Raw genomic sequence first — 16,714 nt, forward strand, 5'->3', positions numbered from 1 at the left:
ATACGTAATAACAAATATGACGTCACATAAAATGTGATACTAAAACAATTTTTCACTGTATTCCAGGGAATATGTCCTGGCAACCGTCTGCGAGTGGTGGCTGGGGTGTTCGACGCGAGCGCAGCCATGCAGAGGAGACGGGCGCGGGCGCCGGCGCCAGTCGCGCATCAGCCAATGCCGGCGCAGCAGTCACCGGCTTTCACTAAAGTAAGTTTTTAAACGCCTTGATATATGCATTTTTCAAATAACTGGTAGTACCCACTAACTAGATACTAGAACTGGAAACTAGGTACTGGTTTACAATTAACCTATTTGCAATTTTTATGAGTGAGTAAAGGAACGAGAATAGAGACAATCCCCGTTACGGTTCTCGTTAGTTTTTATTTATTGCATTGGTTTAATTCATAATTGCTGATTACGAGAATCTTGACACCTATATATTAGCCGCTGACAACGTTGCGCAATAATTAATAACCTGCTTACAAATAGACTGCATGTCTAATATAGGAAAATAGCAATGAAAATTCCATTCAATTTCAGATAGAAGAATGTTCACTATACGACGTGCCTCGGGCTCCAATGCCGGTGCAACGCATCGCGAACTATGACAGTCCTCGGCCGCTGCCGGCGGCGGACTGGTATGACGCGCCCCGGGCCCCGCGCCCTGCTAGCGCAGACTCCGCTTGCAGCGGGACCGGCTCACTAACCTCGGCTACGTCCAGTGCGTCAGCCAACTCTGGCAGTTCTGCTCATTCAGCCGCTTCTGCCTCGAGCACCTATGATGTGCCGAGGACGAGAGCACTACCCTTGCCGTGTGATGCAGCTTTAGAGGCCTTGGAAAGACTACAGGTAACTGACTGCGAAAATGTTAACTTTAGATTGCTCCTCATTTACGTGATACATGAGCATTTAATTTGATTTAAGTATTTATTTATTTGGGAAACTACGCCGCCAACATAGAGGAACCAGTTAAACCGCTCCCCATAAAAGAGATCTAAAAGAGATCTGGAATGAAATAATAATAAGCCACTAACAAGTTTTCACACGTCTTGTGTAGACCGGTAAATTACGTAGGGTATACATGTCTGGCTATGTCGCTCCCGCCGTGCCAATAAATGGTAACTTGACGTCGTCGAGGATGATATGCATGCCAATGGTCTGAAATCTAGGGATGTCGACGACCGCGCGAAGTGGAGACAAAAAAGTATGAATGCAGACTATGGACTCCGACGCTCAGCGGCTGAGGAAATAACCGGAAAAACGCTCAGATAGGAGAAAGAACACAATTAGAAACAGAATAAGTAGATCATCTAAGTCGTAGGACACGCAAAATTCAGAATCTTTGAAACTAACTTATTTGCAGGAGGAAGCGTCAGCAGCGGTGTCCCGGCTGCTGTCGTACGTGACGCCGGGCTGGCGGCGGCGCGGCGCGCTGCGGCCGCGCGTGCTGGACGTGCGCGTGGCGGGCGCCCGGCTGCGCGCCGCGCTGCACGACCTCGCCGTCTTCGCTGACGCTACGCTCGCCAACGCTCACGATGCGCAAGACAAAGGTATGTGTGATATGGAGATCTGTAAGGCAATTGAAGGCAGGATTTGTCGAAAAGAATGCTATAAAATCTGAATATGTCCCGCCATAATAAATACAATTTTGATTAATAAGTCTCATTAGTAACGCTTGGGATCTTATATACCGTGCTCTTCTCAACCTTGACGAACGTTTAGCGAACGATGGAGCCATAACCTAAAAAAAATGTAATAATTATCGGGTACCTAAATATTATAAATAAATAAGTACTTATATGTATATAAAAAATTAAATAATTGCAAGTAGTTAGAAAGTACCAGATAGTTCCAAACCAAAGTTAAAAACTATTGCTAAACTATTGCCATAATCCTCATAGGTATCGCAGTAAAATTAAGGCCACTTGTGAAGGCATTGAAAGACGCAGAGCGGATAACGCACGAGGCAACGAGCGCGCTGGACGCCGGCGACTGGGCGCCTGACAGACTGGAGCGGGACCGGGAGCCCACAGACGGGACTCTGGACGCGTTGGACCAGCTGGTCGCTTGTGCTAGGTCTCTTACCGAAGACGTCAGGAGAGCAGCATCGTTTATCAATGGAAATGCGTCTTTACTCTTCAGGTTGGTGAAGATTTTTGTTCTGTTAGATTTGATGTATGAATAAGACTTGTTGTTCGACATCATCTAGAGATATGGATTTTTTTGAGCAATGTACCTAACCCTTGAATGGTAGTAATGGTATCCTTTAAGAACATTATCTATTTAAATAATCTGCATCAAAATCCGTTGGTAAGTTTTAAAGATCTACTACACACAAACACAAGGACAAACAAAGTCTCTTCTCTCTACCTGTCCCCACAGACAAAGAGAAGCGACTTTGTTTTATACATATGTAATAATTATGAGTTTGGATGTTTATAGGCGGTCAGCACCAGTCCCGGAGCACGAATGGACGGAAGAGTACGACTACGTGCGGCTAGAGTCTCGCACGGCAGTGGGCAGAAGAAACGCGGAGATTCGCGCTGCACTACCAGATAAACTAAGAGCTTCCTTTGACGCGCTTGTGCGGGATGCAGATCATGCCGGAGAGGTGAATATAACAACTCACTTATTTACTTTGAGTTAGAATTATTGTTATCCATTGAAGAGCAGTCTGTTTCTTCTCATCGTGTACTTTATGTACCTACTACTAGAATACAAAATTTATAAAGAACAATATGTAGTGCAATGGTAAGGGGCCAATACTTGAGAGTTTATTTTCGTATTTCTTCTCAGCAGTGTTGAACCTGTGTTCTTCCTTATATAATGCAAGTAAATGATTGTCAGGTGAGCGCAGTAGCGGCGGCGGCGCGGCTCCCGGCCGACGACCGTCAGCTGGCCGCGTTCTACGCCGCGCAGACGGCCACGTACGGCGCGCACCTCGCCACGGCCGTGGACGCGTTCCTGCGCACCATCGACATGGGGCAGCCGCCCGACGTCTTCCTCGCGCACGGCAAGTTTGTCGTGCTCAGCGCGCACCGCATCGTGCACGTGGGCGACACCGTGCATAGGTGGGATAGCTGCTTTACTTTTTATAAACATCTACTTTTATATGGCAGTCGCTTACGACGTGTTATGCGCAACTGTAATATTTTTTCATATAAACATAAATATGTCCATATAGGAAAACCTTTGAACTTTTGCATGAAAATGAATTAAGACATCATGATGTCTTAATTCATTTTCATGCAAAGAGTTTGAAACCCAGGAGCCACCATGTTGTGTATGTATTTAACTAATAAAACTCATTTTGTTAACAGAAGCGCCCACCACGCAGGCCTAAAAGCAAGAGCGCTAAGATGTTCCGATGCGCTCTCAGACGCATTAGCCACAACCGTGGCGAAGACCAAATCCGCCGCGCAACAGTTCCCTTGCGCAAGCGCCGTCGCGGAAATGGCCGACGCTGCCCGAACGCTGGCTGCCCGAGCGCAGGAGCTACGGCGGGTGTTAGTGCGGGCGGCCGACCCTCCCCCCGCGCCCGTCGCCTCACCCCTTCTCACACCCGCCACCACAGTCCCACCTTCAACAGCCACCACTCCATTGACGCCTCTTACACCACATAACAACACCAGTATCCCGTCATTGGCAACCCTGCAAATATAACTAAATAGCGTAAGATAAACGCGGTTGAGTCCGTTAAACGGTGCGAGTGAAGCTCAAAGATGGTAAATACTTAAAGATGGTCAGAATATTTCGATAGTCGAAAATGATATCAAAGGACCTTTTAAAAATGAAATTAAGAGAAGTAACCTAGATCTTTAAAATTATTGAGTTGTAAACTCTGGCTAGAGAAATTTATCGCTAGGGATAACCTGTGTATTTAAGATTAAGATATTGCGTAAAAGCATATCTAAATTAACGCTGAATATTAATTCGGCATGATTGAGAGCAGAGTAACTTAAGATGATTCGACGTAGGTGCAGTAGAAAAATATTCGATCGATAGAATGCGTTCGGTTAAAAAACTTGCAAACAATAGGAAAGCCCGTTTTGGTCAACCCTGCTGGAACAGGGTCCAAAATTGCAGGTCTTTTGACACCATACATCGTGGTTGTGCTCTCCGCACTATATTACCAAAGATATCTTTATATGACTGCCGAATAAAGACGATTAACCAAGTTTCTATTAGACTTTAATACTAACAAAGGCTGCCGTTATTTTTCTTTTAATTAAACGAGGTTTGCATACTAGTAACGTGAGATTTGATTGCTGGATGCTCATTTGCTGTAGTGAGTTGAGTTGTCCGTCCAGTTTTATACAATTTTGCAATTTGCAACAGTGTGTTTATATTGTAGAGAAAGTCGATTTTGCTCGACTTTTAGACGTTTTACAACGATATACGAGAACCACTAGTAAGAACTATTAGGGTAAGTTCACATTACAGGATGGCAATCCAGTACTCCACTGCACAAATACACATTCTGTGACGATCATAAATTTTACTATAGTTCAGGATTTGTGTGGCCATGTGAGCTTAGCCTAAAGTTTCATCGCTTATGTACCTAACAGTTTTATATTATATTTAGAGTGAATAAACGAGTTTGTACAACATTCAGTACTGTGTGACGATGCCTAAAATATTCTTAGATATAATCACTCGAAGTGTTAGGCACTACGTAGATGTACAAAATCAATGTCTTCTTTTATAAGTAGGTAGGTAGGAGCCATAGAGAAAAAACATACGCAAAAAGTGATTTGTTGTATATTTGCTACCCAAGTTTTTACAAAAACTTAGAACAAAAATGCGTACCTACTATAAATCATTATCGTTTTTGTTACACCTATGGATTTATGACAACATTTTATACTATACAATTCACCACGTAGTTTTATAATTTGATAAAGATATTATGTCATCGTAAACAAGTGTACAAAAATATTAATTGTTAACCGTCATAAGGCAGTAGCATTTATCAATACTGCCTCATTGAACCTTATTACGCAAACATAAGATTCAAAATCGCATTATAAACAGATCAATGCAAAAATTACCTCAGCTCGATGTGATTTTATTGTAAAAGATGTGACTTAATTCATCGAATAAAGGTACCAGTGCGTTCCCAGACATTGCCCATGGAATTAACTGATATTATTTTTAATATATAGGTAAACCAAAAAACATTAAAAGTGGGTTGCACCAGTCAAATTGGACGTTAACTTTATCCCGCGTCGTTCAGATAAAATGGCGTACTTTGTGTTATTCTGCGCAGATTAAAGTCAACGTCAAAGTTGACTGATGCTACACACACTAAAAGTTTTTGTAACAAATCTTTAAAACGACTGACTGGACAAATAGCAATGTGTGCTCAATTACCACTATACTTATGTGACGCTCATCATTATGTACTTGTGGCTTGTCATTACTTACATATTGTATGTATGTACGTATCTATTTTTTACTTTAAGTAGATAGATGTAGGGTATGATATCAATGTAAAAAGCATGTTGTACAATAGCGATGTGTAATATAATATATTCATAGATGTTGTAGTCTAGTTAGGTTTAGATGAATTGTACAAATGCATAAAAATAATAATTTTAATATTGAACTGTAATTTAATCATCTTGTAAAAGCGCAATCAATTAAAATATACAAATTTTCGTATCTAATCATATGTTTCATTTCATATTTTATGACCTCTGCGTTGTGTGCATAGCACGCACGCAAACGTCAAAATTTTCTTTGAAAACTAACCTTGAACAACACTAGCGCCTCTAGAGGAAAATTTACTCATGTTAGCTCCCATCAAAAGCGTATAATGTTAAAATTAATACAATATTTATAAATAGGGTAATTGCCGTCAAGTTAGATTATTTTCTACGTGTAAAAGAAATATGGGCTTGTATGACAGTAGAAACAAGTGACGTCACAAATACTGGAGTCAAAAGAATTTCAATAGTATATTTATGAAAGTCAAAAGTATATTTATGAGATAATAAATAAAATTTATCAATTATAGTGAAGTTTAATTATTGTGTTTCATTATGTGAATGCATTTTATTTTATACACAGGTACACTATTTGTACACAAATACCCTATTGCGGTCTCAAGGTCTGTGAGAAAAATAAAGCAACCGTCGAAATATATTAAAGCAGTTTAAACTGCGTATTTTGTACGCCCCATTGTAAAAGGGAAATTAGAACGATTTCACGAAATTATTTAAATAAATTAACGAATTAAAAAAATATATATAAATAATAATTAGTCGCGAATGCCTACCTCCTGCCTATCTCAGTAAAGGCAATAACAAAGACACAAACTAATGACCAATTTTTATTCATAGCATAAAAAATCGCAATTGGAATTATTTCTTTTCAGAAGATTGATTAAATTACCTTATTTTAACTTAACACTCTAGTTCGTGAATATCCTGTCGATATCTACACTCACATACTAATTTATCTTCACTTAAAACCAAAATACATGACAAATCTCTACTCCTCATGTCTGGTACTGTTTGAGGTAGGATTCTGCGGCGGCTTCCGCCGTAGTGTACACTAGAGTAGGGTGGGAGGAAGGCAACTTCAGCTCGGCCGCGGCGACTTCCAATCTCGCAGCTCGTAAACGCAATGCCCTCTCTATTGCATTCACCTCTATGGCTTGCGCATCTTCTCGTAATGCATTCTCTATTCTTGTCCTTTTCAACTGAAAATAATGTTTCATTCCATCAAAATAATATACGTAATAGCTTTTATTTTTTTTATCACATTAAATAAAAAATAAATGGACAACACTCAACGGTCCACACTAAGCACTAAGCACCGATCCCCAGAACTGCTGACAAATATTTGTGATCACGGGTACAAATATTTGCATAGAACTTAGATTATTTAATTGGAAAAGAACTCGGGACCTCCAGCTAGCGGCTAGGCGTGGTGAGCACGGTCGTGGGAAGGGCATAGGACTTGTACTTATACTTATATAGACTTGTCTCAATTGTTGAAGTCAAAAAGCGTAAAATTTTAATTAGGACAAAAAATATTGAATCGTAACATTTCATATAAATAAAATTGACATGTTTAATTATGTGAATGCACTTATAAATTTTATTTAACACATAGGCAACTAACCTATTGAAGTTCCCTGTGCGCGCTATTCCAGGTTATATCCTGCTCGCCTAATAGTTAAGGTCTATTATGGTATGTCTCATTCCCATAAAGTCATCCAAATCCGTCCATTAGAATTTGCGTGATTTTATGCGTAGGTTTGGTTGTCACACTAACACCTAAGCATTTTTAATATTAGTGGACTTTGAACAAGCACATACCTTGGCATTTTCGATTTTGTATTTCAACAGTTCCATTTTTAACTTGGCCACGTCATTGTTCTCAAAGGGATTAAATGTGCCAATATTCATTGACGAACCTGGAATTAATGAGCATTTTGAATAAAAGATAAACTACATTTTATTTGCAAAACACATGTAATTTGATACATAAAATCTGAAAGCACTTAACATGCCTTACTATAGAATGGTGTGCAAATATAGTCGCTGCTATACCTACATACATGAGGGAAAATAATTCAAATAAGATAAACACGAATGCTTCTTTTCTCTGATTATATTATTATAAAAATTTAGATTGTCCACAAAACAATAAATGAGTTCATCAGACGATTTCACTATTGCCATATTACTTTAACTATTTATGATGTTCTCAGAGTTTATCTACTTTCCTTAGTGTGTTTGCGTTTCACTTTTCAAAACTGCCAAAATTTGGCAAACAGTTTGTCGGTAGTGTGGAGCCGGCATTGTAATGTAAAAAAAAATCATATTACCTAGACCAGAATCGCTATTGAGCACAGTACACAATGGGTCTGGACCTTCAACCTTGACGTTTCTCCTCACGTTTATATGGTAATTATCATCACTGTCACTTTTATCATTCATTTCTTCATCTTCAGGTTCAAATAATGGCTCATTTTTAATTTTCTGCAAAAAAGAAAACAAATTAATAACAATGAAGAATTGCCTGGTTTTGCACTCGAGAGTGGGACACCGCTTGCCTGACGTCTACCGTCTACGTTTTCAAAACGGGTAAGTTTAGGTTAGGTTTAATGTTGCCGCTTGATAGTCAACTATTGATAATTTGAGATAAAACAATAAGTAGTATAGAACCGTGATGACAATTAGACTATCGATAGTTACTATCTTATTATTACGTAATAAATAAATGTGTTAATATCAATAGCTCCGAAACACTACTTAGTTTATTATCATGATAATACAGTAAACAATAAATAGATGTGTACTTACTCGCTCTGCACTAAAATTTTCATGAATCAATTTAACATGTTTTTCTTCATTGCTTTTTACAAATCTCTTACGACCTCCTCTCTTACTCTCTCGCTTCATATTTGAAAATTTTCCCTGTAATACCTTCATGCTCCTTTTTTCCGGACTCGTCTTATTAAATTCTACAGTTATCTAAAATTAAAAAACAAATTAATCACACTTATTTATACAATTACTTACTATTTTAAAGAAATTTAATATTATATGATTAGCCGTTGCCCTGTATATGTAGGAAATGGTACGGGATTCCTAACATTGCAGGAAGCAGAATAGGACAAGTTTCGGGCCGAGACTTGAAACGGAAATCGTAGCGGGAAACGGGAGATTTAACTAAAGATATGAAAAAATACAAATTTGAATCACATAAATTCGCCGCGGCCAAATGCTAGTACATTATAAAATACAATAAGGGTTCCTTGTTTACTTCGAAACCCTAAAAAAGGTGACAAAAAGAAGCTGTTTGGTAGGATAATAAGTAGTACTAATTTTCTTTGCTAACAATCATAATTTATTTATGCAATGCATTGCAAATAAATAAATGTTGAGCGTCAAATGTTCCCTAATGTTTTTGTGGCTCTCTCACCCTTGCCCACGCAGCATTTTTCATACGACGGGCTTTTGACGATAGGTCTCTGGACAAAATATATTTCTTTTCAGCTTGCACACATTTCAGTAGAAGTCTGCTCTCTTCAGGTGAGAAGTTCATTGATCTATTTCTGTGGAAGAAAAAATCTTTCTAAAAGGTATATTTCTAGGGGGTTATAGAATAGAATTTATGTAGTTGCCCCAAGCACGACATTTATCCTTACATACGATAAAAAGAAATACCTTGTTGCATCAAATTAACTCAAAAACTAAGAAGGGATTTTTGTATGGTTTTCACCAATATACAGGATGATTTTGTATTCATTGGCAATGTTTTATCTACATACTCAGTCCATAATACTGAACAACTTTTCATATGGGAACAACCACAAAATCACGAAAAAATACAGCTGATCTATTCCATAAATTCATATATTTGATTTTGTTTGTTCTCACTGATGCCAATAAATACAAAATCCTGAGGAAGGTTTAGGTGTGATATATTTTATTATGGTTTTACCTGAAAGAACTGTTAGTAATTTATATATTTACCTCATGACCATTACATCGTCAACTGTAAAAATAAACATTAAGCATTATTAAATCAATTCAATTATAACATTTATATAAAGTTTCACTGACAACTGTATAATTTCAATTATACCAAAGATATGCATTTTTGACTAACTTTGTAGTGATTTTAATTGAAAAAGAAAAAAAAAGAATTTTTAAAGAAATATAGCTCAAAAACCTACCGCAAGAAGCATCATCTTTACAAGCATCTCCATTCCAATATTCTTTTTTTTTTATAGCTTCATTATTATGCTGCTCTATTTCTGAAAACAAATGAAATATATTCTTTGATAAATTGTTTATGGTATAATGACTCTATGCTCTCAATAGGCTCCATAACCCTTTGCCTTTTCTCATATATAAATCATTACACATGTATGGTGCATAAAAAAAATTAAACTAAAGATGGTGAAATAGCATTTGCAAGATATAGAACATTTCCATAGAATTTTCTGGTTCTTATTAGTGGTGGTAAAAAATTTAAAATTATATAATATTACCACAAAATTTACCTTTAAAAACTTCTTCAAAGTCAGGAGGTAATTCAATTTCATTATTATAATTGTCTTCATCATGCATGAGGCTCAACACTTGACTGGAAAACTCATCACACTCTGCCTGATTCACATCCGTTAAGTTTTTTGAGTGTTTCTTTACATCCTTGACAAGATTTTTCCATTTACATTTCAGTGCATCAATAGTTCGAACATTTTTAAAGCCATGGCTATTAAACTTGTTAGCTATTTTCACCCAAGCAACTTCCTTAGCATGAGTGGCAGAGGAAGTAGTGGATTTATTTAAAATATACTCTTTGAATTCATTGATAATATCAAGAAGCACTTTAACCTCTTCTTTGGCAAACACAGGGCTTCTTTGTCGTCTGCAAATTAAAAAAATAAAAATATATAAGTACAAATTACTCTAACACCATTTGTTTATGTTTATTATCATACAGCTGGGTTGTTCGTGGTCTCACCTCGAACCTTGTCTTTTTGTATCAAACACCTTGTTTATATCCCACTGTGGTGGTGGCAAGGGCAAGTGGCAAGGTGGTTGCTTTCTGAAGAATTTTTAACCAAATGTTTTTGATTAAAGAAATATTGTTTACCTTTTGCTCTACCTAATACCTAACTATTAAAATTATAATTTATGTAAAAAATACACATTTGTTTGGGTTTTGAAAGGTCTTTTTCAATTTATTTAACTTGGACTGTAACTGCAGTAGAAAAAAAAAACTTACGGAACGTTTGCGCTAGTGCTTTCGTCTTGACTTTCATCCATTGCCTTAATGTTTATTTCGGTGACTGCTCAATTTAATACTTCCTTGGAATTATTTATTTGTTTTATTTCAGTTAGTACCTAGGCACTGTAGGTATTGATTAAAGCTTCAAGCTTTTTGTTTATTTTGACTTGACATAGTTGACATAAATGCATGCGTGAGTGTCAATAAAATTACTTTTGAAAGTATTCACTCACTATCCTGCATGCAAACCAATCCTGTCATCCTGCACATCTTGCTTTTCTAGTGTAGATCTAAGGTGTATTTCTTAGATCTACACTAGTGTACAATCTTAAACCCCTCCGGGTAGGCATCGTCATGGATTTAGTAAATACTTTGTACAGTACCTACTAATAGGGCATATTACGCAAACCTCAGCGCACCTGTGAAGTGTTCCGAGCTTCTTTTCGACTGTTTACTGGTTCGAAAATTTTACAGCGTGAGAGTTTTCGAAGTTTATTTTTTATCTTATAGAAAACGATTTTTTCCCAATATTTCGTTACCCGAATGTGCTACATTGTTGTATATTTTCACAAACGAATGCTTACATAATGAAAGGATTAATAAAGTACTCTAAAATAAACGTTTTAATCGACATATCAAAAGGCGGCAAAGCTTTTGTGTACCTAACATACAGTGTTGTACTCTGTCGGGATAAATGTGCAGTAATACTCCTTATTCCATGGGCATCGTAGATGCTTATGACATTTAAAAAAGTCAATACGTCAATTAAATAAAAACTTCAAAAAAGTAAGGTTATAATTTTTTCTTCGTAGTTTAAATTACGAATTACCAATGAAGATTTGTCTTAATTTGACTCAAATGTACGTAACATTCCAATAGAATTGATCATTGTGTAATCCAAGCCATTGGATGTGTAATACTATTCTAGATTGCTATTGTGATTAAAATTGAAATACCTTTCAATCAAAATGGCGCTGTAGTTATCATGCGTTGTAAACATTTGTATAACATTTTTAACAAATTGTGACTTGTATGTATTGACCGATAGTTACTAGGCATATTTGTTAGGTCTTAGTTCTAATAACGTGTATGAATTGATTTTGTGTTTGTATGAGTACTTTATTAACATACGTGCCTAGTGAGACATGAAGGAAGCAATATTAGCTTTTGTTACAGGAATTTGTAGTGTATTTTTAGTTGTTGTATTTGTGTTGTTTTGTAAGTAGTTCAGTTTCGCTAGTAATTTCATTAACAAATCAAGCTTGTTTGAAATTTTACATTCCAGTTTTTATTCTACTATGCCAAATTTATAGAAATACTTATTTAAATTATTTTTCTTTGTTCTAGGGTGGTACATATTCTGGAAGTGTTGTTTATCTAAATTCCGATTTGTGCGTGAACTCTTGGGTGGAATGTCAGATACGCCCCCGGCGTCAGAAACAAGACAGCCAAGTAAGATTAAGAAAGCAAGAAAAGATTAAATACATCTTCTGCACTTGAGTTCTTAAACTTAGTAAGTTGGTACCTAGTTTGTGTTTAATTTGTTATCATTTTACCCAAAAATTATAACTATCAGGATTTCCTCCATTGTAGTTTTGTATTTTAGACTTGGAAATCACATAAACAAATGGCTAGACAATAAGTTTAAAATTATTGTAGGCATTTGATTGACAAGTTCAATAAGGTTTTCTCAAAGGTGGCAATAAATATGATTTTAACATTTCATCAAATAATATTGTTTTCTTTAGGCTTTTTAGGTCATTTGAATATATTAAGAGCACATAGCCTGCTTCAATCCCAATATAAATTTATTATAGTTGTCATTGTAAATACTTATTGTTAGTAGTATTGCATACATTACTTATCTTTCATATAACTTGTACCTGCCACTTTTGTTGATAACTTGTGGCAATGATATGTAATGGAAACTTGTTCTTCTCAGGCAAAATGAATATAAGGTGTGCACGGCCTAGTGACTTGATGAACATGCAGCATTGCAACTTGCTTTGCTTGCCAGAGAACTACCAAATGAAATACTACTTTTACCATGGACTTTCATGGCCACAACTCAGCTATGTGGCTGAAGATGAGAAAGGTCATATTGTAGGTATGTAATTAAGAATCCATATTAATAACATAAGTAGTACAAATATATTAATTGCCTGATGAGTGATGTTTTTTGTCTGCTTGCTGTGTGCTTACAAATAAACAATGTATAGTTAAAAATTAATATAATTTTTCAGGTTATGTTTTGGCCAAGATGGAGGAAGATGGAGAAGACAACCGCCATGGTCACATTACATCTCTAGCAGTCAAGCGTTCGCATCGCCGTCTCGGGCTTGCCCAAAAACTAATGAACCAAGCCTCTCTGGCTATGGTGGAGTGCTTCCAGGTAATGTTCATGATCTTAGATATGTTTAATTATATTCCACATGGACGTTTTAGTAGTTGCTCTGTGAATCCTATTTTTTATTCTGGTTAGAATTTAGAATGTTTTATGAATATTAAGTAAAAAATTATGTTACCTACTCCATTCATCACTGGATTGCAAAATTTGTTATTTATTACATTCCATACTGGGCTATTTTATTACATTAATATTTTTAATTTCACAGGCTAAATATGTTTCACTCCATGTGAGAAAGAGCAATAGAGCTGCACTCAATCTTTACACGAATTCCCTTGGATTCAAAATTCTAGAGATTGAACCAAAGTACTATGCTGATGGAGAAGATGCATACTCCATGATGCGAGACCTCAGTGCATTCACTGCTGAATCCAAGCCAGATAGCCAACCGACAGAGAATTTAGAAATAAAAACTGAATCTGCTATAATATCGCAGTGTTAATATAAGTATATATGCTATACATTTATAAAATCTGAATAAAAGATTTCGAAAATGAACTTATAATTCTTTTATTTAGCCTTTTGCAGACCTGTCAAACTAGTGTTTCAAAACTACAACAAAATTTGTGTTACAGAGCAATAAAATTTAATACCTTGCATATCAACAGCATGTCAGAACTCAGAATACTGGACTTAGGGTTACTGTATTAGTATAGTAGTACAGCTAGTTTACTCTTGTATGTATGTTTTTGCTTTATTGATACATGGGAATTAAGATGTAGGATATTAAAGTGCTGTAATGGTCCTGGTGCTGGTTGGTACTATGGCCGAAATGATACTGTATACATTAGGTTACTATGGACCTTATGCACTGGGTTAAAGCAGATGTAGCTAGTGATATTATTAAAAAGAGCTGCTACAGCATGTACATCAAAATGGGTTGATATATTATTGTCTGGGTTGATATGTGTCAGGAATGCTGACTGAATATTTAAATGATTTTTATTTTGTTTCTAAATAACTGTTGCCCACATAAAAAAAAATCTTCATTTACAATATTTATTAATATAAGTATAACCTAAGTTTCTTCATCATCATCATCATAAAGATGATTCAGCTTCAGTTGTGCTTTTGTTTCAGTGCATTCTTGAGATGTCCTTCTAATAGCTTTGTCTTTCTTCTCTTTCTTTTGAGAAACTCCTACAATATATTCAGGCATAATAATTTTATTGTTTTTCAATATAGTCCTTGCATCTTGTGTAGGGAGTTCTTTCTTTACAGCTGAAGAAACACGAAATGTAGGCTTTTTGAAAACTGTGTCATCATCATCATCCATTTTAGATTTTTCTGCTTCTTGGTCTTCCATCTGTCGAATCAAGGCTAGAGCTGTTGCAGTGTTTGTCGCATCCGACAACTGATCAGGTGTTACATCTGATAATGAATAATAGACATATTTCTTGGGATTTTTGACATGATCTGGGATAGTTCGAGCCCGAAGGCATTCGCGTATGTTAGCATCTTGTTTTTTCTTAAATATACTTTCTTTTCCTCTGAATTGTTTCATTTCACTCTTAAGTCTTTTGTATGTTCTCCTGTCAATCACACCATAGTCGGGCGCGTCTGTGATCTTATTCGTTTTGGAAAACCCATACTGATCTTCAGCATCTTTCAGAAGGTTGAAAAGATTCTTTTGTCTTTCATGAAAAGACGACATAGCTGTCGCTGTCTGTTATTGCGTGCGATATACGTACTTATTGTAATTTGGAGAATAATATTGTTTTCACACAAACTAGAATAAATTAAGTGCCTAGGTTCTATTTCTTATTTACAAAACAAAAGTTGTTTTTTTAAGTACTTGATAGGTAAAGCAAATTACCAAATCAAAGGTACCTAAGTAAGGTACTAATACTCCCCTCCCCTCACTTCGCTTTTTGTAATTTTGACATTGACATGCCATGACACAGATGCATGACAGTTCAATTCGGTTGACATTGACTGCAAAAAAAATCGAATAAATATTCGATTCATAGTGTTATTCTAGAAATTTTCGAGAATGCACATTGGTACTATATACCTATACTATACTATACCTATATTGTTATGGAAAATTTTTTGAAAACCTGTTTTGGATGCGTAGATAACTTTATAGAACGTAAAATTAACAAATTATAGTATCGCTTCATTAATTAGTTTTTAAATTAAATTATACACAACTTATTATTTTGTTTGGTAATAGATCGATTGATTGATACGTAGGTCAATCGATTGATACATACAACCAATTTTTCGGTAGGTTCTAGAGTGATATTTTGACCGGAAATCGGAAACCAACTGACGGTCATGTTAGTTAGACAGATAGATATAGAAAGGGCGCGCGCGCGGGCTAGACCAAAATAGTTCAAATTAGGTACCTACTTACTACGTCGTAGTACTACTAAATACGTGAGTTCAAAATAATTTTCGTATTAATCACGGAACAATTTTGAACCATTTTGCTCCTAATAAATGGATAGGTAGGTGAGTACCTAGGTGTATAGAAATAGGTAGACTATCTAGACTACCCATTTCTATATATCTAATGTAAAATAGGTAGTATCGTACCTACCTATGCCATTGCTGTAAGTTATATATATTATATATATTAGGACAAATCACACAGATTGAGCTAGCCCCAAAGTAAGTTCGAGACTTGTGTTATGGGATGCTGACTCAACGATACTATATTTTATAACATATACATATATAGATAAACATCCAAGACCCGGGCCAATCAGAAAAAGATCATTTTCCATCATGACCCGACCGGGGATCGAACCCAGGACCTCTCGGTTCAGTGGCAAGAACCTTACCACTGCGCCACCGAGGTCGTAAGTAGTTATTACTTATTCTGATTTATTTTACGGATTGCTTTTTTACTTGTTCGCACTCGAAATGTGATATACATCTCCATTTGGAAACTGACTCTTAATTTTGATTTCGTAAACTCTCTTAAACTTTACATTTTAACTATTGTAGGTACGATCGAAATTCAAAACTTTTGCTCTACAATATCATAAAATCGACTACAACTTAAAACACAGGTATTTTTGTGGTTGACTTCATTTTTTACTCAAAGAGACACTTTGTTATGTAATGGAGATTGATATTAGTTAATACTTTTCTTTGTAATTTCGACCAACACAATGAGCTACAATGTGGGTACGTAATTAGCTCAAATGCATGAATTATTGTTTGTCTTTAACAGAACTATAAGTATTGGTAGGTATTTATTTGACTTTGTTAAATTAAACTCATTACATTAAAATAACGGAAGAAGGATTAATAATATTTATGATAAATACTTAGTTTACATGATCATACGTCAGGTACTTACCTAAGTTTTTAGATTACTTGAATGAATACTGGTACGATAATACCTACATTCGTTAAGAAATATTTCATTTGAGGGAAATGTACCTAGATAAAAATCTATTCATATATAAAGTATCAATTAAACAGTAGTATATAGTATATAGTAGATAAAAATCTATTCATATATAAAGTATCAATTAAACAGTAGTATATAGTAGATAAAAATCTATTCATATATAAAGTATCTATTAAACAGTA

At 35.8% G+C, this 16,714-nt stretch overlaps 4 protein-coding genes across 8 annotated transcripts in view; 2 read left to right on the forward strand and 2 right to left on the reverse strand.

The window, feature by feature from the left end:
- Nucleotides 1-5,669, forward strand: part of p130CAS — a 61,483-nt gene extending 55,814 nt beyond the window's left edge. For all 3 annotated transcript variants that reach the window (XM_053751074.2, XM_053751075.2, XM_053751073.1), the window contains exons 3-9: nucleotides 67-207; nucleotides 541-849; nucleotides 1,364-1,550; nucleotides 1,902-2,142; nucleotides 2,443-2,611; nucleotides 2,848-3,071; nucleotides 3,321-5,669. In XM_053751074.2, coding sequence (XP_053607049.1) covers nucleotides 67-207; nucleotides 541-849; nucleotides 1,364-1,550; nucleotides 1,902-2,142; nucleotides 2,443-2,611; nucleotides 2,848-3,071; nucleotides 3,321-3,663 — 1,614 coding nt within the window. In that variant the 3' untranslated portion in view covers nucleotides 3,664-5,669. The remainder of the gene's footprint in view (nucleotides 1-66; nucleotides 208-540; nucleotides 850-1,363; nucleotides 1,551-1,901; nucleotides 2,143-2,442; nucleotides 2,612-2,847; nucleotides 3,072-3,320) is intronic.
- A 652-nt stretch (nucleotides 5,670-6,321) lies between these two features.
- Nucleotides 6,322-10,928, reverse strand: LOC128673309 (uncharacterized). The gene is made up of 9 exons (XM_053751076.2): nucleotides 10,756-10,928; nucleotides 10,028-10,395; nucleotides 9,698-9,778; nucleotides 9,495-9,516; nucleotides 8,941-9,073; nucleotides 8,319-8,489; nucleotides 7,841-7,994; nucleotides 7,329-7,426; nucleotides 6,322-6,706 (listed from the first exon to the last, which is right to left on the reverse strand). Exons 1-9 carry the CDS (start codon nucleotides 10,794-10,796, stop codon nucleotides 6,503-6,505), a joined length of 1,272 nt encoding a protein of 423 aa, XP_053607051.1. The 5' UTR covers nucleotides 10,797-10,928; the 3' UTR covers nucleotides 6,322-6,502.
- Nucleotides 10,929-11,466: 538 nt separating this feature from the next.
- On the forward strand, nucleotides 11,467-13,663 carry vnc (variable nurse cells). 3 transcript variants are annotated; one of them, XM_053751080.1, is made up of 5 exons: nucleotides 11,467-11,618; nucleotides 12,106-12,271; nucleotides 12,701-12,865; nucleotides 13,002-13,150; nucleotides 13,374-13,663. In XM_053751080.1, the coding sequence occupies exons 3-5, from the start codon at nucleotides 12,706-12,708 to the stop codon at nucleotides 13,605-13,607; spliced, it is 543 nt and encodes a 180-aa protein (XP_053607055.1). In that variant the 5' UTR covers nucleotides 11,467-11,618; nucleotides 12,106-12,271; nucleotides 12,701-12,705; the 3' UTR covers nucleotides 13,608-13,663. The 3 variants fall into 3 exon arrangements, with proteins under 3 accessions (XP_053607055.1, XP_053607057.1, XP_053607056.1); XM_053751082.2 differs by lacking the exon at nucleotides 11,467-11,618 and adding an exon at nucleotides 11,648-11,788; XM_053751081.1 differs by lacking the exon at nucleotides 11,467-11,618 and adding an exon at nucleotides 11,805-11,976.
- On the reverse strand, nucleotides 13,660-15,046 carry LOC128673310 (uncharacterized protein). Its single transcript, XM_053751079.2, has one exon. It carries the CDS (start codon nucleotides 14,817-14,819, stop codon nucleotides 14,184-14,186), a length of 636 nt encoding a protein of 211 aa, XP_053607054.1. The 5' UTR covers nucleotides 14,820-15,046; the 3' UTR covers nucleotides 13,660-14,183.
- Nucleotides 15,047-16,714: the final 1,668 nt, after the last annotated feature.

This window comes from Plodia interpunctella, chromosome 10, assembly GCF_027563975.2.
Source record: "Plodia interpunctella isolate USDA-ARS_2022_Savannah chromosome 10, ilPloInte3.2, whole genome shotgun sequence".
NCBI classification, from domain to species: Eukaryota; Metazoa; Arthropoda; class Insecta; order Lepidoptera; family Pyralidae; genus Plodia; species Plodia interpunctella.

Coding starts and splice junctions, on each gene's coding strand:
- LOC128673309 (XM_053751076.2), bottom strand. CDS start 10,796: ATGGATGAAAGTCAAGACGAAAGCACTAGCGCAAACGTTCC. Junction 7,995..8,318: donor AAAATTTTAGTGCAGAGCGA/GTAAGTACACAT, acceptor TCTTTTTTGCAG/AAAATTAAAAATGAGCCATT. Junction 6,707..7,328: donor ACAAAATCGAAAATGCCAAG/GTATGTGCTTGT, acceptor CATTATTTTCAG/TTGAAAAGGACAAGAATAGA.
- LOC128673310 (XM_053751079.2), bottom strand. CDS start 14,819: ATGTCGTCTTTTCATGAAAGACAAAAGAATCTTTTCAACCTTCTGAAA.
- vnc (XM_053751080.1), top strand. CDS start 12,706: ATGAATATAAGGTGTGCACGGCCTAGTGACTTGATGAACATGCAGCAT. Junction 12,866..13,001: donor TGAGAAAGGTCATATTGTAG/GTATGTAATTAA, acceptor ATAATTTTTCAG/GTTATGTTTTGGCCAAGATG. Junction 13,151..13,373: donor CTATGGTGGAGTGCTTCCAG/GTAATGTTCATG, acceptor TTAATTTCACAG/GCTAAATATGTTTCACTCCA.